General features: G+C 40.9%; 1 protein-coding gene across 3 annotated transcripts in view; it reads left to right on the top strand.

The window, feature by feature from the left end:
- fsip1 (fibrous sheath interacting protein 1) overlaps positions 1 to 25,386 on the top strand; it is a 607,920-nt gene extending 582,534 nt beyond the window's left edge. For all 3 annotated transcript variants that reach the window (XM_068039424.1, XM_068039423.1, XM_068039425.1), the window contains 2 exons: positions 19,819 to 20,386; positions 22,669 to 25,386. In XM_068039424.1, coding sequence (XP_067895525.1) covers positions 19,819 to 20,386; positions 22,669 to 22,709 — 609 coding nt within the window. In that variant the 3' untranslated portion in view covers positions 22,710 to 25,386. The remainder of the gene's footprint in view (positions 1 to 19,818; positions 20,387 to 22,668) is intronic.
- Positions 25,387 to 25,805: the final 419 nt, after the last annotated feature.

Genomic DNA, 25,805 nt, shown 5'->3' with positions numbered 1-25,805 from the left:
CCAATATGTTAGCAGCCATTTGGCTATCAGGGCTGAAAGATGTCTTCTTGTTCATTGTTAAATCATTAGCAGGCTTATCACTGCAGACCAAGTGAGTTAAAGCCTCTTCTAGTATGGTCCTTTGTACTGTTCAATCACATTTATTTATCAATTTTCCAATACAGGAAGCATACTAAGATGCTACTGTGGCCAAAACTCTATCTTCTAGGTGTTTTATAATCTATATCAGAATGTTAATGATCACATTTATAGATATTTTAGGGTAGAAAATGACAGCACAATTTAGAAGAAAGAAGCTCAGAGTTAATGCTCGTGAAATTATGAGGAATAATTTGCTAAAAAGAGAGAATCTTAAAATTAATAATCATTTTAAAGACAGTTATCAACATAGTTTTTTTTTACCTTTTTGTTAATTGTTCTATTGGAATATTCTTACTTAAGCAATAAGCACCCCTGATCTTACTAAGGGAACTGGATGGGAGCAGTTACTGTCAGTTAGACAGTGTAATAGAAATTTCAACATACACAGATGAAATTACATATATCATTCAAGGCCCTTGGGTTAATTACCCCTCTATTGATGATCACTTCACTTCCACTGTCAGAATAAGTAATACATCCCAGATAGTTTCGTCATCAGCATTTAGGTGTCAACTTTGATGCAATTCGTAACAATCTCATCTTTGAGTCAGAATCATGGAATAATACAATACAGGAGCGCATTTGGCCCATTATGTCTGTGCTACCTCTTCAGTAGAGCAATCCAATCATTCCCACTCCCCTGTTCTTTCCCCATAGCCCTGTAATTGTTTTCCCTTCAAGTATTGAATCTGCTTCCAACACCCTTTCAGGCAATGGATTCCAGTTCATAGCAACTTGCTATCTAAAACAAAAGTTTCCTTAAGTCATTTCTGGTTCTTTTGCCAGTCATTTTAAATCTATGTCCTCTGATTACTGACCTTTCTGCCACTGGAAACAGTTTTATTTGAACACATCCACTTGCTCTTCTATGTTTGAGGGGAACAGCCCCAGCTTCTCTAGTCTCTCCACATAATTGAAGTTATTTATCCTTGGTACCATTTATTGTGTGATTGCCTTTAAGAGTAATGTACCTTTAAGATCTTCATATGCTAATAAGCTAAGTACCAGGATGTGGTCATGTGACTATGTGCCAGACTCACTCTGTAGCTGGAACACCAAGAGGCAAGTTCTGTAAATAGTTAATAAAAGCAAGAAATGCTGGAACCACTCAGCAGGTCTGGGAGCATCTGTGGAAAGAGAAGGAGTTAACTTTTCGGGTCAGTGACCCTTCTTCTGTAAATAGTTAGCTCTGCATTGTATATACTTGTTTGCTGTTAATAAACCTGTTTGAGATCTTCAATCAACTGAACTCCACACATCTCATTCATGTTACATTAGACAACATAAAAAGCTTCTTGTTACATGGTGGCAGCTGTGTTGAGAAGACAGAATCCAAGATTGAAGACCACAAAAAAACAGCTTTTAAAACTACCTACAGCTGAAAGAGAGAAAGTTAAACGAAACACTGGCCAAAACAGTGTAAAAAAGAAAAAAAATGCTCCTCCAGTTGTAGAAGATACAGCTGAATGGCGGGCTGCAAATCAATCACTGTAATTGGGTGAGTCAGTCTGCCGTTGATCCCAGTAAAAAAATAAGCTTGGAAGTACGTAGAAAATTGAGATTTTAACAAATGCACCATGGTTAAAAAAAAGGGGAGACCTGATTCCTCCCCAGGCTAATCAGGTCATCGCCATTACAGGAGGCATCTAACAGGAGAAAGTGCGAAACCTTCATTCACGCGGCTTGCAGCTAATGCTATTAAAAGAAATCATTAAATCACTTCAGCATGAAGGGCTTTCATTCACTCAACCAGAGTTTTAAAAACTCATAAAACCACTCAAGCGTGAAGAATTGCCTGTTGAATGGTTGTATAAACAAAATCTACCAGAGAAAAAAGAGCACTTGAAATGCCTATTGCACATCTGAAAAAAGAGACAGACTAGAGGCGGGAAGCTAGATAAACAGGCAAGCACTGCTGAACATCTGCTGCTATCAATCAAAGGAGCTAAGAGATTTTTTAAAAGGGAAAACAGTACAGTGTCACAGAACCAGGTCTTAAGGCATGTTTTAAATCAAACGAACAGCAGAAAAATGGATGCCATTTTTCCCAGCAAGAACTGGAAAGGCTTGGATACCCAATCCAAGTTCCAACTGTTCAAACAGAGAATACAGTTATGCGTTACAGACCAAATAATTACAAAACCAGAAAAATAGGTTGTAAAAATGATAGCAATTGAAAATGAGGGATTAAACAGAATCAATACCTCAGGCATATCTGAAGAGGGCCAGAATGAACCGACAAAGATATGGAAAGTGCTGGAAGATCAACTCAGAGTAGGAGTCAATTTTAGAATTCACCGCCTAGAATTGATGTCCTGCAGACAACAGCCACAGGAATCAATAAACCAGTTCATCAGTAGATGCCGTAGCAAGGGCAATGAGTGTGATTTTTCAGAGTTGAGCTGTTAGACCGAATAATTGAAGCATTTCAGAAAGACCTCTTGGGGAAAAGGAAAGGTCACAGCATGGACGTACTGCTGGAAGATGGCAGGAAATACAAAGCCATTATAGCTGTAACCACTAGGTGCAGCCAACAGTATCGGCACCGTAACCAGATCAAAAAGAGCAAACAAACTGCGTGATAAGTGCGGTCTGTCCTACTCACAGCGAAATTGTCCTGCACTTTGTGACCTGTGCAAGGCGTGTGGTGCCAAAGAACACTGGGCCCACCTATGCAGGAAATCTGGCTCCAAAGATGCAGCCAGAAGCTACGGTAGGGCACAAACTAACAGAAGACAGCACAACAATAGGGCAATATCAGCAAAGAAATTGCCATAGACCCGTGTAAATGCAAGCCGACACATGACGTCCACAGCCAAACAGACCTGAGACAAGACTCAGGTAGGAGCAAGTCTCAGTCAGAAGATGAGCAAGCATTCCACGTTGTGAACCTGACACATCATGTTGATGAAGTCAAATAATTGGAAACTTTCACCACTATCAACATCACGTGCCCAAAGAAAGCTGGCAAACATACACAAAAGGTTAGGATTGACACCGGCTAGTGCAAATATCCTACCAGTCCGAATCCTCAAAGATATGTAGCAAAGTCGTTGGAAGACTATGATACAACTGACAACTGCCAAGTTTTTGTATACAATGGGTCATCCATCCGTTGCAGGGGCACACTAACACTGCAATGCAGCTATGGCAAGTCGGCATGGAAACCACAAATGTTCTAGCTTGTAGACACGAACGGATCAGCAGTGGCAGGACTACCAGTGTGTTATTACCTCAGCATCATAACCATCCATGAGAGCAATGCCAAGGGGAAATCTCCAAGGACCAGAACCCACTCGCAGTCTCTGACCAACATCAAACAGTGCAGTCTGGAAGCCCAGCAACAGCACAGCTATGCTGCGCCTTCACTTCTGTTCTCTAGAGAACCGCCAGCACCACAACAGACCAGAATGGACAGGTACCTCCATGAGACCAAGTACTCCTCCCCCAACTAGTCCTCGACCCAAGCCTTCAGACACGGAGGATGAGGAGAAGTGAAGGACACTCAATGTCCTGAGGAGGCAAAGGAGGAATGAGTAGAACAATGTCTGTTGGATCTTCGAGATGAGGTGCCAGAACGTTCCAAGAATGACAAAACCTCAAAATCTGTTGTCTTGAGAAAAGCAACAAAGTATGTTAGCAAGCCAAAGACAGAGCAACAGAAATTGAATGCAGAGAGGGAGAAACTTCAGAAAGAACAGCAACAGATGAGATACAAATTCCCCGAGCAACAGTTGTCAAACCACCAAAACGATATATGGACTTTTGAGCCTCTATACTTGTAAAGTTTATAATCTTTATCCATGTGTAAATAATTTTGATATCTAATTTTATATGTTCTTTTAGCATATGTGACTTATCTTTGGAAAGAAGAGGAATGTTGTGCGATTGCCTTTAAGAGTAATGTACCTTTAAGATCTTAGTACGCTAATGAGCTAAGTACCAAGATGTGGTCATGTGACTGTGTGCCAGTCTCACTCTAACTGTAACACCAAGAGGCAAGTCCTGTAAATAGTTAGCTCTGCACTGTGTATACTTGTTAGCTGTTAATAAACCTGTTTGAGATCTTCAATCAACTGAACTCCATGCATCTCATTTATGTTGCATCAAACAACATAACAAGCTTCTCATTACACCATTCATGTAACTCTCTTCTGCACCCTTGCCTAGGCTTTGACATCCTTCCAAAAGTGTTGCCCAGAGTTGAACACAACACTTTAGCTGAGGCCTAACTAGTGGTCTCTAAAGGTTAAGCGCAACTTCCTTGCTTTTGCACTTTATTCCTCTATTAATAAAGCCAAGGATCCTATATGCTTTTTTAAACAACCTTCTCAACTTGTCGTGCTACCCTGAAAGATTTGTGTTCGTATACACCCAGGTCTCTCTGTTCCTGCACCTGGTTTAAAATTCTACTATTTAGTTCATATTGCCTCTCATTCTTGCTACCAAAATGTATCCCTTCACACTTCGCCTCTCATTCTTGCTACCAAAATGTATCCCTTCACACTTCTCTGCATTACCTTCACTTGCCATGTGTCTACCCATCTTACCAGTCTGTCTATGTCCTCCTGAATTCTGTTACTATCCTCCTCATTGTTTATTCCATTTCTGACTTCTGTGCCATCTGCAACTGTGAAATTATGTCCCTGTATATCCAAGTCATCAAAAAGAGCAGTGGTCCTAATACCGACCCCTGGGGAACACCAAAATATGCTTCCCTCCAGTCTGAAAAACAGCCATTCACCACAACTCGCTGCTTTCTGTCCCTCGTTTTGTATCCATGCTACCACTCTCCCTTTAAATGCATGGGCTTTAATTTTGCTAACAAGTCTGTTATGTGGTACGTTGTCAAATGTCTTTTGAAAGTCCATCTGCACAATATCAACCACACTACTCTCATCAACCTTCTTCATTGAAGAACTTGATTAAATTGTCAAATCCAAATTACTTGGAACAGTTCCATGCTGACTTTCATTTATTAACACATACTGCTCCAAATGCCAATTCATTTTGTTCCAGATTATTGTTTCTAAAGATTTCCCCCCCATCAACATTGGACTGACTGGCCTGTAGTTGTCAGGTTTATCCCTCCCTCCTTTTTTAAACTGCAATGAACGAGAAGACATTTTTCAGCCCTGACAGCCAGCCTTTTAAGTACATTCTCTTTATTTTTATCCTAGATAATATCGCCTCCTTCTTTACTGCCACCTTGGCAGAATCCTCTTCTCTGGTGAAGACAGTTGCAAGGTGCTAATTTAGTACCTTAGCCATGCTCTCTGCCTCTACAAGAAGATCTCCTTTCTGGTCCCTAATCAGCTCCACACATCCTTTGACTACCCTGTTACTATTTATTTGCTTATAAAAAATTTTTGTGTTCGCTTATTATTAGCCTTTTTGAAGATAAAGATTCCAAGCCTCAATCCAGAGACTTGAGCACATACTGAAAGAATGTTGCATTGTTGGAGGTGCAGTCTTTTGAATGAGACATGAATCTGCCCTTTTAGATAGTTATAAAAGACTCCTTGCCATTACTCGAAGAACAGCGAACAAGTTGTCCCCAATGTTCCATTCAATAGTCATCTCGCAACCAATTCCATTAACAGAGATGATCTGCCCATTTATCTCATTGCTGTTTGAGGGACCATGCTGTGCACAAATTAGCTGCCACATTTCCCTACATTACAACAGTGACCACAGTTCAAAAAAAATTGTTCGTTGTGAACCACTTTGGGATGTTCTAAGGCAATGGATGTGCCCAAGTTCTGCAAGTGCTTGACTGCACTTTTCAAACTCATTCTTGGCACATCGACACAGGACTACAGCCGCAGTCTATGTTATTACCAAGGTACTTTTCTTTAAAAATGCTGTATAAAAATTTCTGATGAGTTCTGATGAAAGGTCATCAATCTGAAACGTTAACTATATTTCTCTCTCCACAGACACTGCCTAACCTGCTTTTCTATTTTAATTTCAGATTTCCAGCACCAACAGTATTTTGCCTTTGCTACTTAATCCTTCTTTCTTCTTTACTGTTTTACCAAGATATTTTTAAAAAACACATTCATTAATAATAGCTCTTCATAACCATTTCATTTTTAAAGGTAGGTTTCCCTCTTTAGTTTATGCCTCAGGTAAATTATTCACAATTTCATTCCAGACTGCAACTCCAGGATCTTTGTAATCTCTGTAAAATCTCAGCCTGTATCTTGGAAATGGAGGTCTTATCAGGACCAATGGAAGGGTGCCAGTCAAAATTCAGATGAAATTAAGCTGAAGCATTCTCTGTAATGGTTGTTCCAGTTAATCACAATAATATGTAATAGTTGCATTTGTAAATGGGTAATTTTTAATGCAGAGGCTTTTTCAGTCTGTGTGGGAAATGCACCAGCAAGTATTTCCTTTAGTAACAGCACAAACATTTTTTGGCAATTCCCTTTCTATTTATGTAAACCATGGCCTTGCTTTCTTTTTCTGTTTAATTTAAGGGAATATTTTGTGCGTAAAGCAGGCCATTGCAAAACTTTATTTGGAAAGATATATTCAATATGGTGCTATTGAATCAGAGGGACAGAGGCTGCAACCAGAGATCAACAATTTATGAGTAAATGAGACCGATTCATGAACTCTCAAATGATGGATTGAAAACACACTGCACGTTATGTGGGTTATCACTTTTGTTAAAATAGCAAACAGAGGAATTGGACAGGAATGTGTTCATGCTTTAGTTATTAATATCACAGAGTGACGGTAACCTAAAGCCGGGATAATGACAAGCAAATTATGGCCAGCCTCTTCAATAGCGAGATTTATTAAATCGCACAAAAATATCTGTGAAGCTTTCAGTCAACACATGGTATTAAGTGTGTATTCTGCATCATTGCATATATTTGAGATATAATCATACAAACGTAAACCCCAACCCCAGAAATTCTGTTCACAGATGCAAATGTTTACTTTATGTTAGTCTTCATATATTGGGGTTGGGGCAGACCATGACTCATGGCCCTCCTGCCTTGGGTGCTATGGCGTTGGAAGGATGAATGAGAACAGGCAGAGACTGCTTGAGTTGTGTACCAATCATAACCTCTGCATCACCAACTCGTTCTTTCACACTAAACCCTGTCACCAGGTTTCATGGAGGCACCCAAGATCGCGTCATTGGCACCAGCTAGACCTCATTGTCACAAGGCGAGCCGCCTTAAACAGTGTTCAAATCACATGCAGCTTCCACAGTGCGGACTGCGACGCCGACCACTCCCTGGTGTGCAGCAAGGTTAGACTCAGACCAAAGAAGTTGCATCATTCCAAGCAGAAGGGCCACCTGCGCATCAACACGAGCAGAATTTCTCACCCACAGCTGTTACAAGAATTTCTAAATTCACTTGTGTCAGCCCTTCAAAACACTCCCACAGGGGATGCTGAGACCAAGTGGGCCCACATCAGAGACGCCATCTATGAGTCAGCTTTGACCACCTACGGCAAAGGTGCGAGGAGAAATGCAGACTGCTTTCAATCTCATAATGGAGAGCTGGAACCTGTCATAGCCGCTAAGCGCACTGCACTGTTGAACTACAAGAAAGCCCCCAGCGAGTTAACATCCGTAGCACTTAAAGCAGCCAGAAGCACTGCACAAAGAACAGCCTGGCACTGCGCAAACGACTACTGGCAACACCTATGCAGTCATATTCAGCTGGCCTCAGACATCGGAAACATCAGAGGAATGTATGATGGCATGAAGAGAGCTCTTGGGCCAATCATCAAGAAGATCGCCCCCCTCAAATCTAAATCGGGACATAATCACTGACCAACGCAAACAAATGGAGCGCTGGGTTGAGCACTACCTAGAACTGTACTCCAGGGAGAATGTTGTCACTGATACCGCCCTCAATGCAGCCCAGCCTCTACCAGTCATGTATGAGCTGGACATACAGCCAACCAAATCGGAACTCAGTGATGCCATTGATTCTCTAGCCAGCGGAAAAGCCCCTGGGAAGGACAGCATTACCCCTGAAATAATCAAGAGTGCCAAGCCTGCTATACTCTCAGCACTACATGAACTGCTTTGCCTGTGCTGGGACGAGGGAGCAGTACCTCAGGACATGCGCTATGCCAATATCATCACCCTCTATAAAAACAAAGGTGACCGAGGTGACTGCAACAACTACCGTGGAATCTCCCTGCTCAGCATAGTGAAGAAAATCTTTGCTCGAGTCGCTCTAAACAGGCTCCAGAAGCTGGCCGAGCGCGTCTACCCTGAGGCACAGTGTGGCTTTCGTGCAGAGAGATCAACCGTTGACATGCTGTTCTCCCTTCGTCAGATACAGGAGAAATGCCGTGAACAACAGATGCCCCTCTACATTGCTTTCATTGATCTCACCAAAGCCTTTGACCTCGTCAGCAGACGTGGTCTCTTCAGACTACTAGAAAAGATTGGATGCCCACCAAAGCTACTAAGTATCATCACCTCATTCCATGACAATATGAAAGGCACAATTCAACATGGTGGCTCCTCATCAGACCCCTTTCCTATCCTGAGTGGTGTGAAACAGGGCTGTGTTCTCGCACCCACACTTTTTGGGATTTTCTTCTTCCGACTGCTTTCACATGCGTTCAAGTCCTCGGAAGAAGGAATTTTCCTCCACACAAGATCAGGGGGCGGGTTGTTCAACCTTGCCCGTCTAAGAGCGAAGTCCAAAGTACGGAAATTCCTCATCAGGGAACTGCTCTTTGCTGACGATGCTGCTTTAACATCTCACACTGAAGAGTGCCTGCAGAGTCTCATCGAAAGGTTTGCGGCTGCCTGCAATGAATTTGGCCTCACCATCAGCCTCGAGAAAACGAACATCATGGGGCAGGACGTCAGAAATGCTCCATCCATCAATATTGGCGACCACGCTCTGGAAGTGGTTCAAGAGTTCACCTACCTAGGCTCAACTATGACCAGTAACCTGTCTCTAGATGCAGAAATCAACAAGCGCATGGGAAAGGCTTCCACAGCTATGTCCAGACTGGCCAAGAGAGTGTGGGAAAATGGCGCACTGATACGGAACACAAAAGTCCGAGTGTATCAAGACTGTGTCCTCAGTACCTTGCTCTCTGGCAGCGAGGCCTGGACAACGTATGTCAGCCAAGAGCAACGTCTCAATTCATTCCATCTTCGCTGCCTCCGGAGAATACTTGGCATCAGGTGGCAGGACCGTATCTCCAACACAGAAGTCCTCGAGGTGGCCAACATCCCCAGCTTATACACACTACTGAGTCAGCGGCGCTTGAGATGGCTTGGCCATGTGAGCCGCATGGAAGATGGCAGGATCCCCAAAGACACATTGTACAGCGAGCTCGCCACTGGTATCAGACCCATCGGCCGTCCATGTCTCCGCTTTAAAGACGTCTGCAAACGCGACATGAAATCCTGTGACATTGATCACAAGTCGTGGGAGTCAGTTGCCAGTGTTCGCCAGAGCTGGCAGACAGCCATAAAGGCGGGGCTAAAGTGTGGCGAGTCGAAGAGACTTAGCAGTTGGCAGGAAAAAAGACAGAGGCGCAAGGGAAAAGCCAACTGTGTAACAGCCCCGACAATCAAATTTTTCTGCAGCACCTGTGGAAGAGCCTGTCACTCTAGAATTGGCCTTTATAGCCACTCCAGGCGCTGCTCCACACACCACTGACCACCTCCAGGCGTTTACCCATTGTCTCTCAAGATAACGAGGCCAAAGATACATATATTAATAAGAGTTATATGAATGGAATTGATTAATAAAACCTCCTGAGTAAATGTTGTTTTGTTTACTTTTAATTTTGATTGCTTGTGTTTCTTCATGGGAAACTCTTACGGACAAATTAACAAACGATGCAAATGATGTGTTTGTACTATTTTCACATCACATCTTGGTGATTTGATTGTGAAGGGTTTCCCTAAATACCTTTGATATTTTAATATCTTTCAAAGCAATTTATACTGACAGACAGATATCAAATTATTTACAGGGAATATAAAAGCAGTACAATAATGATGCATAAACTGATGATTGAAAACTTTTCTTGAATTACTTTCTCTTCAATCCTTTGTTTCAAACCAAGATTTTATAGTTATGTTTATTCATGGCGGTTGTACAAAATATGCATATTACTCATGTTTTATTTCTGTAATTTTGAAGTAAGCCAAGTAATGTCTTAAAGAGGCAGTGTACTATGTTTTTCAGTCTGCAAGAGCAATTTAAGAAGATATAGGACAGTGACGATGGATTATAAGGCTGGAATGTTCAAACTATTTTGCACAATTTTATTAAAATAAGTGGCTGGAATTCTTAGACAGGTCCTTCCTGAATGTCTCAACTCTGAGCCAGGATTCACAGCAGGAATATACCAGACATTGATAACTCAGAATTTCAGCTGCATCCAGCTGAGATTTGAGATCTATCCTATAGTCCCATTTGGAATGTGGAATGCGGTTAAGAACAAAACCTTTGGAGGAAAGGGGGACAAAGGTCAATTGGTTCAGCAGGAAGCAGGGTGTGGGGGTATACCGATAACAACATGCATTGGATTCCTGCTGAAAGGTCAGTGCAGAGATGCAAGAAAGAGACTCTGAATTTGTTCTGAATAATACTTGCAGTGAGAGTTATGGTACTTGAGATTGAACTAGTTCCATCAACGTGCCATCAGAGTAATTACAGCCTCCTCTAAATGACAGGCTGCAGTGACACTGCCCACCTCACCTTTATATAGTCATTAAAGAGCTTTTATGGTCTTGTTTACCATTCTGAGGTCTGTCTGGAACGGCAAAATTGTTCCACCAACAGTTGTCAGCTGCCTCTTTTCAGCTTTTGAGCCTTCCTCAACAAACGAATCTGTGCTTAAGCAATCTTTTCATCTGATATTTTTTGACTTAAGTTAGTGCTGGCTCAAAACTGAAATGGAATGAACAATGTAGAATGACCCTATAGAACCGATGCTTACGGAGTGAGTGAATACAAATCATTGGCTGTCAACAGCTTTCTGAAAAGAATGCAATGCTAAATGGTCCAGTGTGATGTACTGAGGATGCTTCATAGGTTCCATTGGAATCCTATGCTGATCTCATCCTCATTAACAATAACCCTTTTAGTTGCATTTCTTTAACCAAAAAAAATAATCATTTATATATCAGGAGTATTTTTTAATTGAGACAATATATAGTTCTATAGGATTCTCAAATTGTGTTGAATATATCTAACATTTGAAATGTACTAAACAACTTTTCTAAAAACCCAGTGCACAGCTGAAAGTTTGGCTCATTCATTTGTTTGCTTATAAGTTGAACCCCAAAATTGAAATTCTTGAAGGAGAAGGAAATACATATGATTGGATCTGTGCTGTGTACCCAATCCAAGTACCCAGCAAGTAGATGCACATACAATTAGATGTGTGGTGTATGCATGTGCCATGTGCTCCATGATTCCGCTTTACAAACAACCACAAAGCATCTTAAAACAACCCTAGGCATCAGAAGAATATTTTTATGTTCATATTAAACAAAACACAGGGAAGCAGATGAACAAATGTTGAAATTTTGGATTTTCCAATTGTTCATTTAAAAAATGTACTGAATTGAATGGAGATTAGAAGACAATTAAGTTGAGAGAGATTTAAATGTTTAGGAGCATGAAGAAGCTTGGAAAGCACTAAACCAATATGACAGAACTTTTGTGAGGAATGCAGACATAATTGATACAATTGATTATGCCATAATAAAGCAAAAATAATAAATCACTGGCTCTGTAAAAGATCTGCCTTTATCCTTAGGAAAACTGTGGGGCTCCCATGCAATACATCAGATGTAAAAGGTTTGTTGACCCGATTGTGTAGCACATTGTGCTATTTACATAGTATTATTGCCGGTGGACAATGAAACACCAGTTGGAAGTGGTGTGGGAAACCAATGTGAGTTTGTGCTAAGCCAATAATGTCATTATAGGTCATTCCTGTTACTAAACTAGTGATAATGGGCTATTCTCTGTTGCTAAGATAATGTTACAAAAGCTCACTCTTTAAACGTGTTTATTTTCACTTAAATGCCATAATTGCCACAATATCTTCCGAGCGTATATACTATAAAAATTATATGTAATATTTAATTCCTCTAAAGTCATTGAAATCCATAAAACAATTCACTAAGTGCAATCCACATTAAGGCTGTTATTAAGACACAATACATACATACATTGAATGTCGGGTAGACTCAACAAAAAAAATCCTGTTATTTTTCTTGTAATAATAGAAAGGATGCTAATTTGAAAGCCGAAAGGTGCAGTATAATATAACAGTTTGATAAGGCTACCATTTGGAGCAGCATTTTGTTGCTTTCGGCAACTGTCTAGTACAACAGGAATAAATGTTAAAGAATGCACCAGCACACGTAGTGGATGTTGATGAGATACAGATTTTCATATACAAGTGTAGAGCCCAAGAACTCACTTGCTAGGAAATATATTTATTTATAGACTTGTTAATGTGACAAAATCATGAATTCATTGAGCATATTTTCTTTTTCTGTGTAGAAAACTGAGGTCATGGCAGAAAGAAGATAATATTTTGGTAATAACCAACAGGTTAGCCCATTCTGGGGCTTGCTTATCACCTTTGAAGGTTAGAATCTTATAGCACAAAAGGAAACCATTCAGCCCGTCATGGCAGCTCTGGCTGTTTGAAAAAGCTATCCAATTAGTCCCACTCCACTGCTCTTTCCCCATAGCCCTGCAACAATTTTCCTTTTCAAGTATATATCCAAATCCTTTTTGAAAGTTACTATTGAATTTGTTTCCGGCATCCTTTCAGGTAATACATTCAAGACTATAGCAACTTGCTGTATATAACATTTTTTCCTCGGCTCCCCCCTTGTTCTTTTGCCAGTTGTTTGAAATAATCTGCACTCTCTGATTACTGACTCTCCTGCTAGTCGCAACAGTTTCTCCTTATTTACTCCATCAAAGCCCTTCTTAAAGAGAACATTTTTGACAGAAGTTCCTAAGTTGTTTGCTTGATGGCCTTTTCTCATTCTGAGTATGTTACATCACGTAAGGAACAAAAGTTACCAGATCTCATAAATTAAAATCAGAAAATGCTGGAAATGCATAGTAGGTTGATCAGCGTTTCAAAAAGAGCCAATATTTCAGTGGTGACCAATTAATTAAAACTGAAAACGCTGTTTTTGGAAGTACAATGACGAAAGCAACACTTGAGCTGATTACTTTGTGTAGCATGACACAGCACAGAAGTAGCAGATATTAGATCCAAAACAAAAATATGCTTTTCCTTTTCTTTGAGTTTATAAACCCCATTAGGTATGTTTTTGTTGTACTTAAAGATAAAAATGGATGGCTGGTTTCAATTGTGGTTAATGATTCTCATATAATATGCAAATTCTTGAACAAATTGTGTGAGCCATTTTTGCCTTGCTGACCTTACACTCATGTTTGTGCTATAATATCATAAGGAGTTCCATGTAAGCATATTTTTGTTTTGTATCTAATATCTGACACGTCTGTGCTGTGTCATGCTGCACAAAATAATCAGCTCAAGTGTTGCTTTCGTCATTGTACTTCCAAGCACATTCTTTGTTATAAATAACTCAAAGTTTGTTCAAAATCTGTTAAAAATATCATAATTGGTGACGGACAAATCAGAAATTTCTTGCACTGCATTTGCTTTATTTTGCCTTACAAGCTGCAGTGTTTACATTTTGCACATTATTTTGTGAGTGGCTAAGTCTTGCCCAAATAAAGCCAATTGCACTGTTTATGTAAAAACTTAAAAAATGCCTGTTATAATCCCCTCCAGCTGTAAGCTGAAACCAGTGTAACTCATCTTCTCAGAAATAGTAATATTATTTTGTCTTTCATATTAAATACTTCTAAATATTTTTACAGAGGCCATCTAAACATTACAATAAGTAAGAGACACCTTTGGTGTCTTACAGGTTTCTTCATTGGTTGGTGTGCTTGTAATCTTTGCTCATGGCCTAGGACAATAAACTGTCTTTCAATATCAATGTTACTAACTCCCACTAGAATGAATTAGAAGAATATTCATTAACTGCATGGAAATGATAACTCTAAAGCTTGTTTACTGTATGTTTTTCAGTAGGTAAAATATGAATTATAAATGTACCTCTAAATCTGGAAATGCATTGTGTTAATTCCTTATGATTGTTTTATCTGCTAAGTTGCTATCTGGGATCTGCTTGAACTCTAACAAATTGCACAGGCACTTTTTCTTTTACCTTTTCTCATGACTAAGAGTTCAGCAACTGTCTGAACACCAGGGTAATACAGCCTCAACTCTCTGATTAAGCATCAAAAATAGAAGAACATAAGAAATAGGAGCAGGAATAGACCATTCGGCCCCTTGAGCCTACTCTGCCATTCAGTAAGATTATGGATAATCTTCTACCTGAACTCCACTTTTCCATCCTATCCCCAGATCCCTTGATTCCCTTAGTGCTCAAAAAATCCATTGATCGCAGTCTTGAATATACTCAACAACAAAGCATCCAGAGCACTTTGGGGTAGAGAATTCCAAAGATACACAACTTCCTGAGTGAAGAAATTTCTCCTCATTTCAGTCCTAAATGGCTGACCTCATATCCTGAGGTTATAACCCCTAGTTCTAGACACTCTAACCAGCGAAAACAGCCTCTCAGCAACAATCCTGTCAAGAACTTTAAAGGTTTCAACTAGATCACCTCTCATTCATCTATACTCCAGAGAACATCAGCCCAGTCTACTCAATCACTCCCCAAAGGGCTGTGCTCTTGTCACAGGAATCAATCTAGTGAACTTTCATTACACCCACCCACCCTCTAAGATAAGCATATTCCTCCCCAGATAAGGAGACCAAAACTGAATACACAACATGGCCCTATATAATTGTGTTGAGACTTCCTTACTCTGATACTTCGACCCCCTTGTATTAAATGGTGAACATGACATTTGCCTTCCAAATTGCTTGTTGTAACTGCATGTTAACTTTTCATGACTTGTGTATAATGGGGCCCCAAATTCCTCTGTACACCAGCATTTACTGGTCTTTCACTTTTTAACAAAATATTCTGCTCTTCCATTTTTTCCTAACAATACGGGATAATTTCACACTTCCCCACTTTATACTGTATCTGCCACCTTCTTGCTCACTCACTTAACCTATCTATAGCCCGTTGCAGCCTCTTTGCGTCCTCCTTCCAACTTACTTTCCCACCTAGCTTTGTACCTTCAAACTTGGATATATTACATTTGGTCCCCTCATCATTGATATAGATTGTAAACAGCTGAGGCCCTAACACTGATCCTTGCGGCACCCCATTAATTACACCCCACCATCCCGAATATGATCTGTTTATTCCTACTCACTGTTTTCTGTATGTTAAACAATCCTCAATCCATGGTCATATATTACCCCAATCCCATGAACCCTAACTTTGAGTAACAGTCTCTTGTGTGGAAGCTTACTGAATGCCTTCTGAAAATCTAACTATACCACATCCACTGGTTTCCCTTATCTATCCTGCTATTTACACCTTCAAAAAACTGTAATAGATTTGTCAAACACAATTTGCCTTTCATAAAACCCTATTGACTCTTCCTAATCATGTTGTGATTTTCCAAGTGACCTGTTACCCCTTCCTTAATAATAGATCTGACATTTTGCCTATTACTGTTGTCAGGTTAACTGGCCTATAGTTCCCTGTGTTCGCTCTCCCTCTTTTCTTGAAGAGCAGGGTTACATTTGCTCCCTTCCAATCCATGGGGACTTTTCTAGATGTAGATAATTCTGGAAGATCAAAGCCAATGCATCCACTAACTCTTATAAAGCCCTAGGTTATAGGCCATCAGGTCCAGGGGATTTATCAGCTTTTAGTCCCATTAATGTCTCCACTTAGCATTAGGGTAACACAGTTTCAAATGTCTGAGCATTAGAGTAATTTTTTTTTATTCATTCATGGGATGTGAGCATCGCTGGCCAGGCCAGTATTTATTGCCCATCCCTAATTGCCCTTGAGAAGGTGATGGTGAGCTGTGTTCTTGAAAGACTACAGTCCATGTGGTGTAGGTGCACACACACTGCTGTTAGGAAGGGAGTTCCAGGTTTTTGACCCAGCAACAGTAAAGGAATGGTGATATCGTTCCAAGTCAGGGTGGTGTGTGGCTTGGAGGAGAACTTGTATGTGGTGGTGTTCCCATGCATCTGCTACCCTTGTTCTTCTAGACAGTAGAGGTTGTGGGTTTGGAAGGTGCTGTTGAAGGAGGCTTGGCAGTTGCTGCATCTTGTGTGTGGTACACACTGCTGCCACTGTGCACTGGTGGTGGAGGGAGTGAATGCTGAAAATGGTGGATGGGGTGCCAATCAAACGGGCTACTTTGTCCTAGATGATGTTGAGCTTCTTGAGTGTTGATGGAGCTGCACTCATCCAGGCAAGTGGAGAGTATTCCATCACATTCCTGACTTGTGCCTTGTAGATGGTGGACAGGATTTGGGAAGTCAGGAGGTCAGTTACTCGCTGCAGAATTCCCAGCCTCTGACCTGCTCTTGTAGCCACAGTATTTATATAGCTGGTCCAGTTAAGTTTCTGGTCAGTGGTAACTTCCAGGTTGTTGATGGTTGGGGATTCAAAGATGGTCATGCTGTTGAATGTCAAGGGAAAATGTTTAGATTCTCTCTCATTGGAGATGGTCATTGCCCAGCACTTGCGTGGCGCAAATGTTACTAGCCACTTATCAGCCCAAGCTTGAATGTTGGCCAGGTCTTTCCGCATGTGGACATGCATTGCTTCAGTATCTGAGGAGTCGTGAATGGTGCTGAACATTGTGCAATCATCAGCGAACATCCCTACTTCTGACCATATGATAGAAGGAAGGTCATTGATGAAGCAGCTGAAGATAGTTGGATCTAGGACATTACCCTAAGGAACTCCTGCAGTGATGTCCTGGGGCTTAACTGTTTGGCTTTGAACAACCACAACCATCTTCCTTTATGACACCAACCAGTATAGAGTTTTCCCCTGATTCCCATTGACTTCAATTTTGCTAGGGCTCCTTGATACCACACTTGGTCAAATGATGCCTTGATGTCAAGGGCAGCCACTCTCACCTCACTGCTTGAATTCAGATCTTTTGTCCGTTTTTGGATCAAGGCTGTAATGAGGTCAGGAGCCAAGTAGCCCTGGCAGAACCCAAACTGAGCATTGTTGAGCAGGTTATTGCCGTGTAAATGCCACTTGATAACACTGTTGACAACACCTTCCATCACTTTGCTGATGATCGAGAGTAGACAAATGAGGCAGTAATTGGCCAGATTGGATTTGTCCTGCCTTTTGTGGACAGGACATAGCTGGACAATTTCCTACATAGTCGAGTAGATGCCAGTGTTGTGGCTGTACTGAAACAGTTTGACCAGGGGCATGGATAGTTCTGGAGTACAATTCTTCAGTACTACAGTTGGATGTTGTCAGGGCCCATAGCCTTTGCTGTATTCAGTGCCTTCAGCCGTTTCTTGATATTACATGGAGTGAATTGAATTGGCTGAAGACTGGCATCTGTGATGCTGGAGACCTTAGGAGGAGGCCGAGATGGATCATCCACTAGGCACCTCTGGCTGAAGATGGTTGCAAATGCTTCAGCTTCGTCCTTTGCACTGACGTGCTGGGCTCCCCCTCTTCCTCCAGTTAGTTGTTCATGACTGGATGTGGCAGGACTGCAGAGCTTTCATATGATCTGTTGCTGATGATACAAAAATAGTTGGGAAGGTATGTTATGATGAGGACACAAAGAATCTGCAAAGGCATATAGATAGGTTAAGTGAGTGGACAAAAACTTGGCAGATGGCGTTCAACGTGGGAAAGTGTGAGGTAATCCTCTTTGGTAGGAAGAATAAAAAGGCAGATTATTATTTAGATGAAGAAAGACTACAAAATACTGCGGTACAGAGGGATCTGGGTGTTCTTGTGCATGAAACACAAAAGGTTAGCATGCAGGTGCAGCAAGTAATTAGGAAGGCAAATGGAATTTTGGCCTTTATGACTAGGGGGTTAGAGTTTAAAAACAAGTAAGTCCTGTTGCAACATTACAGGGTGTTGGTGAGGCCACACCTGGAGTACTGCATACAGTTTTGGTCCCCGTTTTTAAAGAAGGATATACTGGCACTGGAGGCAGTTCAGAAAAGGTTCACTAGGCTGATTCCTTGGATGAAGGGGCTGTCTTATCAAGAACGGCTAAACAGGTTAGGCCTTTATTCATTGGAGTTTAGAAGAATGAGAGGTGATCATATTGAAACATATAAGATTTTAAGGGGGCTTGACAGGGTAGATGTTGAGAAGATGTTTCCACTAGTGGGGGAATCTCGAAATAGGGGACATAGTTTCAGAATAAGGGGGCACACATTTTAAACTGAGATGCAAAGGAATTTCTTCTCTGAGGGTGGTGAATCTCTGGAATTCTCTACCTCAGACAGTTGTGGAGGCTAGGTATTTAGGAGGAGGTAGATAGATTTTTGAAATCTCGGGGAGTCGAGAGTTAGGCAGAGCAGGCCTGAAAGAGAAGTTGAGGACTGGGACAGATCAGCCATGATCTTATTGAATGGCGGGGCAGGCTTGAGGGGCTGAAGGGCCTACTCCTATTTCTTATGTTCTTATGTTGGTTGTGAGATTACTTAGCTCTGTCTATCGCATGCTGCTTCCACTGTTTACTGTTGTGTGATAGTGCCACGATGGACAGTATCCTTAGTGTGAAGGTGGGACTTCATCTTCACAAGGACTGTGCGGTAGTCACTCCTACCAATACTGTCATGGACAGATGCATCTGCGACAGGTAGATTGGTGAGGGCAAGGTCAAGCAGGTTTTTCCCTCTTGTTGGTTCCCTCATCACCTGCCACGTGCCAAGTCCTGCAGCTGTGCCTGTCAGTACTTGGCCAGCTCGATCAGTACAGTCTCAACTACCTGTCTGACCATCAGCATAATATAGTCTCAATTCCTGAGCTTCAGAGTAATACCGTTTCAAATGCCCGTGTGCACATCAGGGTAATGCAGTCTCACCTGTTTGAGACTTTTTATCCTGAGACCTTATCCTGCGGTCTTTCCTCCTATGGTATGCATATTTACCAAACAAGTAAATTGCATAGTCAATGTAGAGGTTTTGGTTCACTTTTTTGAAAAAAAGTCATTTGGCTTCATGTCGCCATTTAAAAAAAAGTCAGTTCTAATCTGGTATAAAATAAGTTGCTGGGAAATAGCCAGAAAATTTTGACAAACTGAAAGATGGTGCAGTCATTCTTGTTGAGTTAACTACATAGAAAAAGTATCTGAATTACCTTTACATGACGCTGTTGTCTTAGCAGGGGCTATCCAATTATTTGTGTATATTCTATACTATACACTGTATGTGTTAAGAAAATATAAGCAGCTATATTGCATGATTGGGGGAATCTTAAAAAGAAAGTATCAGCTGATGTTTTGCCCACTTTATAGTGAGTTTCTTTATTTGAAGTCAAGTTATTGTGAAGGAATTTCTTTTTATGTTTCATTTGTGTTAAAGAAATAAATTTTGATGTTCAAAAGTTTGAAATAGATGCATGCAAATCAACAAAAAGAGAGGCTTTAATGTAGGTGGTTGGATTTACTGTTTACTCACTCAATCCTTTGATTACAGCCTGGTGGAGTGCCGTACATATCAAAAGACCAATTAACCTCCTTACTTGATGAATGTATCCGATGTCAAAGTTCAGGAAGAATATCTGAAAATAAAGCTTTGGATGCTGGTTCTTACCCTTCTGGCTCTTTGTGTTCTCCAAAGCTTCCATCGTCGACTGTCTATAACACACCACGTCTATCGGAATCTGTTCTTTCTCAGCTTTTGGAGGATGCGTTCAGCTCAGGCCTTTCTCCGGCTCCTAGTAGAGCTGAAGGAGGCAGCAAAAAATTAGCTGCTGATATCGAGCGTGAGGACCCGAATTACTATCGCAACAAAGTCATGGCTAACATCAGCAGGTTGGCAGAAAAGCAACTGGCAGTTTCAGTTGCAGAAGATGATAAATCAGAGAGTGAGGTGGGGAAGTGGATGCCGAGCAATAATGAAGAAGTCTACTTGACCAGGGCACTGCAGATTAAACAAGTGAAAAAACCCACTTTCCTGGATGAGCCAAGCCTTTACGAATCCATGGACAAGGAACTGTCAACAGATGACAACAGTCCCACCATTCCACAGTTACAACACAGAGGTACTATTATATGCCATTATCAGTTGAAATGATATCCTGACTAAAATGTTGAATCAGTAATAATATTTTCAATATTTGTATCCTGTACCATCCTACCATTTAATGAAGCCGAATGGAACTCAAAAAATAAGCCGGTACTTTTGAATGTTTATAGCAAGCAATTGAGTTGCAGTTCTCTCTACAACCTTGCTTTATTTTAGAAGTTTCAAAATAGGTTTTCTTTTTTTTTCTATATGAGGTTAGTGCTGATAGTGACATGCCAAGAACAGGCAGGAAAACACTGCTTAACCACCCAGCTCGACCAGAACCCAACAATATGAGTTTAAGCGATCAAGCATTTCAGTTTGCAAGATTCTTAACCTGTCTGGATCATGCATTCATTTATTTAAAACAAATGTGATTTGTTTTATTGTTCTGCATTTGTTTCAAAAAAGAATTTTTACTCATTGTTAACCTCCGAATATACAAATTATTACAGTCGTTGGTGTGGTGTTCATGTTCATTACCTATAGTCCCTTCAGTCATCCAGTCAACATGTTGTCATTCACTGCCAGCCATTTATCATTGGATATAGGAGGAAATGCAGAGGGAAGCTTACAGATATTATGCAAGCTATTAAGATTGGGGTTCTGTGATCAGCCTATATGCTGTCCTTAATGGCGTTGAGTTTGTAAGGTTCTTTGCAGCCGTCCTGCACATGTACATATTTACACAGAACCAATTTGGGGCCAACGATCTATCTATAATCCACATCTGACCATTATTTGATTTTTCATTTACATAATATCACAGTAGTCTTAGTAAATAATGTTATGTTACATTTTCAATTGTTAATTGTTAAGATCTTGGATCAATCCCAAATGCCACTGTGCCTTTGAGCTCACTATTTCGCTACTTGTCACTGTTCCAGGAATCATAAGAGTAAAACTATGTTTACCTGCATGGCAGTTTCAAACAAGTCTTGTTAATTAATTAAACTGTCCATGGTCTTGTGCGTTTTTCCCAGCATGTCTGCACAAGTAACATCTCAAAGTACAATTAAAACTGAATGTGCCAATCAAGAAAAATAAACAGTAGAAATTATGATCTTCATAAAAGAAGGAAAAATAATTTACGTTTATATAGTTACAATCTCAGTATACAACATTAGAGCAATTGATACTGGAATAAGCGGGTCAAAGAGAGAGTATGAGAATAGTGGATAAAATGAAAGGGAACGCAAGTCTTTTATAAACATATAAATAGAAAAAGGGGAGTCAAAGGAAGGGTGGGGCTGATTAGGAACCAAAAGGGAATATTCTTATGGAGGCAGAAGTCACAACTGAGATATTAAATGAGTACTTTATATCTGTTTTCACCAGAGAAGAGGATACTGCCAATGGCCATTCTTCATTTATGTGCTTAAAAATACCATGAATTTTACCAGCCCCTCTACACCACGGGTCACAGTGTGAGGGCCGGTAAAATTCTGCAGGGAGAGGCCCACCTCGACCCGCGACGTCGAGAAGGGCCTGCCTCATATTACCGGCGGCAGGGGGACCTCGGTGTGGCCCCCCCATCCTCCCAGGCCTTCTGGCGGTGGGTCCTTCATCGGCATATGCAAATTAACACTAAAGAGATGCAAATAAAAAAAGAAAAAAGCCAATTGTTGGTCATTTCGGGCAATGAACTGACCATTGGGGAGGTTGGGGAAGGGCCTCCACATCTTTATTATTTCTTAAGGGTAATTTTTTATTATGTACCTTTAAATATTGAAATTAATTGTAAGGGCTTAAAGTCCTTTAAAAATACTGCTGGCGCCTGCGCGGTGGTACTGGACATGTTGCCAGGGACGTGGTGGCTGCCCCCTCTACGTCATCGGGGGCGGTCGCTCCGCCCCCTCTGTTTAAATGAGCCCCCGTGCATAATATCGCGTGGCCTGCTCAGCGGCATTTCCCTGTCGGAAGGCTGCCAAGTTCAAAGCGCAGAGCGTGGCAAGCAATTAAAATTCATCTCCGTATGTCAGTAGGCTAACTGAGCTAAAGTTTTTCTTTACCCAACTTTCCAGCAGTGGTCACTGGAAATTATTAGCAATGGGAGCTCTGGCTGATTTTTCTCCTCCTAATCCAGGAATGCTGAGGCCAGTCGTAGCACCCACTATCTCAGAACATTTCTAGAACTAACCCTATGATCTTCCTGGTCTGCATATCTCAGTAAGAGAGCTCATTGCTTCAGTGTTTATTGAAGAATTCTAATGCTGGATATTTGATTCACACTGTTGAATATTGTTTTATTTTCCATAGATGATGACAATGTTGCTGACAGTGAGTTGGAACCGAAGTAGAAGAAACTTTATGACTGCAGTTTATGGGATCCGTACAATTTAATGGCAATTTGATGTCAGAAATTTATGTAGTAGTCTTTATTAAAGAATGACAAGTCTGCTCTGAAGAAAACATTGTTGGTGCCAATCACTCTGATATTCTGATTCTTTAGTATTAGAGTTGTCTGGTTTATTAGCCATAGCTGACTGATTCACAGAGATTGTACAAAGCAATTAATTTGAAAGAAATATGATTTTTATTTCATTTTGCAATTACTGTAATCTAGTTGTAGTTCCTCGCATTGAAACTTATTTTCATGAAGCAAGTTAAGATTTGGGCGGTCAAGGAGAAGAGTAGTCTGGTTAAATGGAGAATAAAAACCAAACTACTCTTCCTACAAATCCAGGCAAAGAAATCAAGAGGAGATGTTCATAGTTTGTCAAGGTTGACACAGTCTTATTGAGATTTGCTATTTTGGGTAGGTTGGCCGGAAAATACCTACTCAGATGGTGTACCTGACTAGGCACCGTCTGGTACTGAAATTCTGAGTTGTGTTTGAGCACTGGCAAGTCTGCAAGGCCTTCAAGGGGGTGCAGAAAGGATATCAGGATTTGGACAGAGTGCGGAGTAGATTCACAGGAAAGGTAACAGGGCTGAGGGATTTCAGTTATATCTGAAGACTACAGAAACTGGGGTTATTCTCCCTAGAGCAGAGAAAGTTCAGCTGTGATTTAGTAGAGGTGTTGAAAACTATGAGAGGTTTTGATAGAGTAAATAAATAAAAACTGTTTTCACGAATAGGAGAACATAGATTTAAGAGAAATAGCATAAGAAGCAAAGGAGGGATGACCAGAAATTATTTTATGCAGTGAGTTGTTCTGATTGAATGGTAACTTTCAAAAGGGCATCAGATATATTCTTGAAAAGGAACATTTTGCAGGACTATCGGGAAGGAGCAGGGGAGTGGAAGTAAATGACGAATGCTTTTTAAAGAGCTAGCACAGGCATGGGGATTGGCTGAATGGCATTGTTCTGTGCTGTATGATTTTATGATTCATGCTGATTCCCATTCACAATAATTGAACCTGAAATGAAATCAGGAAGAGGAGATACTGTTAGCAACTTTTCCACCTCAATATTTATGTCAGAAAATCTTTAAATTATTTCCAATCAGCGTTTCCCTTAATTATGGTATTTTGTGGAGATAAAAATTGGAACCTAAATGTTTACAATGCAGGCTGTTCTTATAATAAACCAATAAGTAAAGCTCAGGTTTTCAGTGAACTGTGTATAATATGGTGAGCCCTAATTGTGGTAACTGCTGTGTTTCAGTGTCTGGGTTTTGCTTGTTTTTTTGGTTACCTTTTTCCCCTAATGTATTTTCAAGAAAATAAATGCATGATTTTCATAGTTTTAATTCAAATGAATAGTTTGGTCTTTTAACTTTTTCAATAGTGCTATTTGGTCTGGGATTGTGTTATTTTGTTGCATTGTTATTTTGGACTCCTATTTAGACTGTAATGTTTCATTGATCTCTGCAGTTCTGCATTTTATTATTGCTGGTTTGTCTTTTGTGATTTTATCTGTGGACTATCTAAAAAGCAAAAGAATCTAGTGTAAGTAGAAAAGATCAAATGTAAATGAACCATGAAGAGTATTATATTACTTGTAAGCAATCGTGTGTCTTGGTTGTAAATATTCTGAGTGCTTTACAGATGTGGTACCTTATAAGGACAGTCCTACAAAATGCTTCATATTCCAAGCGCGTCTGTACCAACTTAGGCAGTGTTAAGGTCTAGGTAATATCCAACAAAATACTATGGGTGTACCTACTTACAGACCTATTAGGAAACATTGAACAGGCTGGGGTTGTTTCATCTAGAAAAGAGAAGATGAGGGAGTGACCTGATAGAAGTCGCTAAGATTATGAAAGAGTTTGACAGATGTAGAGAAGATATTTCCACTTGCTGGGTGACACCAGGACCAGGGCCTGTAAGTATAAGATAGTCACTAATGAATCCAATAGGGTATTCAGGAGAAACTACTTTAGCCAGAGAGTGGTTAGAATGTGGAACTTTCTACCACAATGCGTAATTGAGGTTAATAGCATAGATGCATTTAAGGGGAAACCAGATATACATGTGAGGGAGAAAGGAATAGAAGGATCTGTTGATGGGGTTGGATGAAGAAGGGTCGGGAGAGGCTTATGTGGAGTATTAACGCCGACATGGACCTGTTAGCTGAATGGCCTATTTCTCTGCAGTAAATACAATGGAAAAGATGAAGGTCATTACAAAGAACAACAAAGAACAAAGAACAAAGAAAATTACAGCACAGGAACAGGCCCTTCGGCCCTCCAAGCCTGCGCCGATCCAGATCCTCTATCTAAACCTATCGCCTATTTTCTAAGGGTTTGTATCTCTTTGCTTCCTGCCCATTCATGTATCTGTCTAGATACATCTTAAAAGACGCTATCGTGCCCGCGTCTACCAGCTCCGCTGGCAACGCGTTCCAGGCACCCACCACCCTCTGCATAAAGAACTTTCCACGCATATCCCCCCTAAACTTTTCCCCTCTCACTTTGAACTCGTGACCCCTAGTAATTGAATCCCCCACTCTGGGAAAAAGCTTCTTGCTATCCACCCTGTCTATACCTCTCATGATTTTGTACACCTCAATCAGGTCCCCCCTCAACCTCCGTCTTTCTAATGAAAATAATCCTAATCTTTTTAGATTAGATTAGAGATACAGCACTGAAACAGGCCCTTCGGCCCACCAAGTCTGTGCCGAACATCAACCACCCATTTATACTAATCCTACACTAATCCCATATTCCTACCAAACATCCCCACCTGTCCCTATATTTCCCTACCACCTACCTATACTAGTGACAATTTATAATGGCCAATTTACCTATCAACCTGCAAGTCTTTTGGCTTGTGGGAGGAAACCGGAGCACCCGGAGAAAACCCACGCAGACACAGGGAGAACTTGCAAACTCCACACAGGCAGTACCCGGAATCGAACCCGGGCCCCTGGAGCTGTGAGGCTGCGGTGCTAACCACTGCGCCACTGTGCCGCCCCATAATCTACTCAACCTCTCTTCATAGCTAACG

This window comes from Heterodontus francisci, chromosome 9 (genome assembly GCF_036365525.1).
Source record: "Heterodontus francisci isolate sHetFra1 chromosome 9, sHetFra1.hap1, whole genome shotgun sequence".
Lineage (NCBI taxonomy): Eukaryota > Metazoa > Chordata > Chondrichthyes > Heterodontiformes > Heterodontidae > Heterodontus > Heterodontus francisci.
This window is presented reverse-complemented; position numbering and strand designations above follow the sequence as displayed.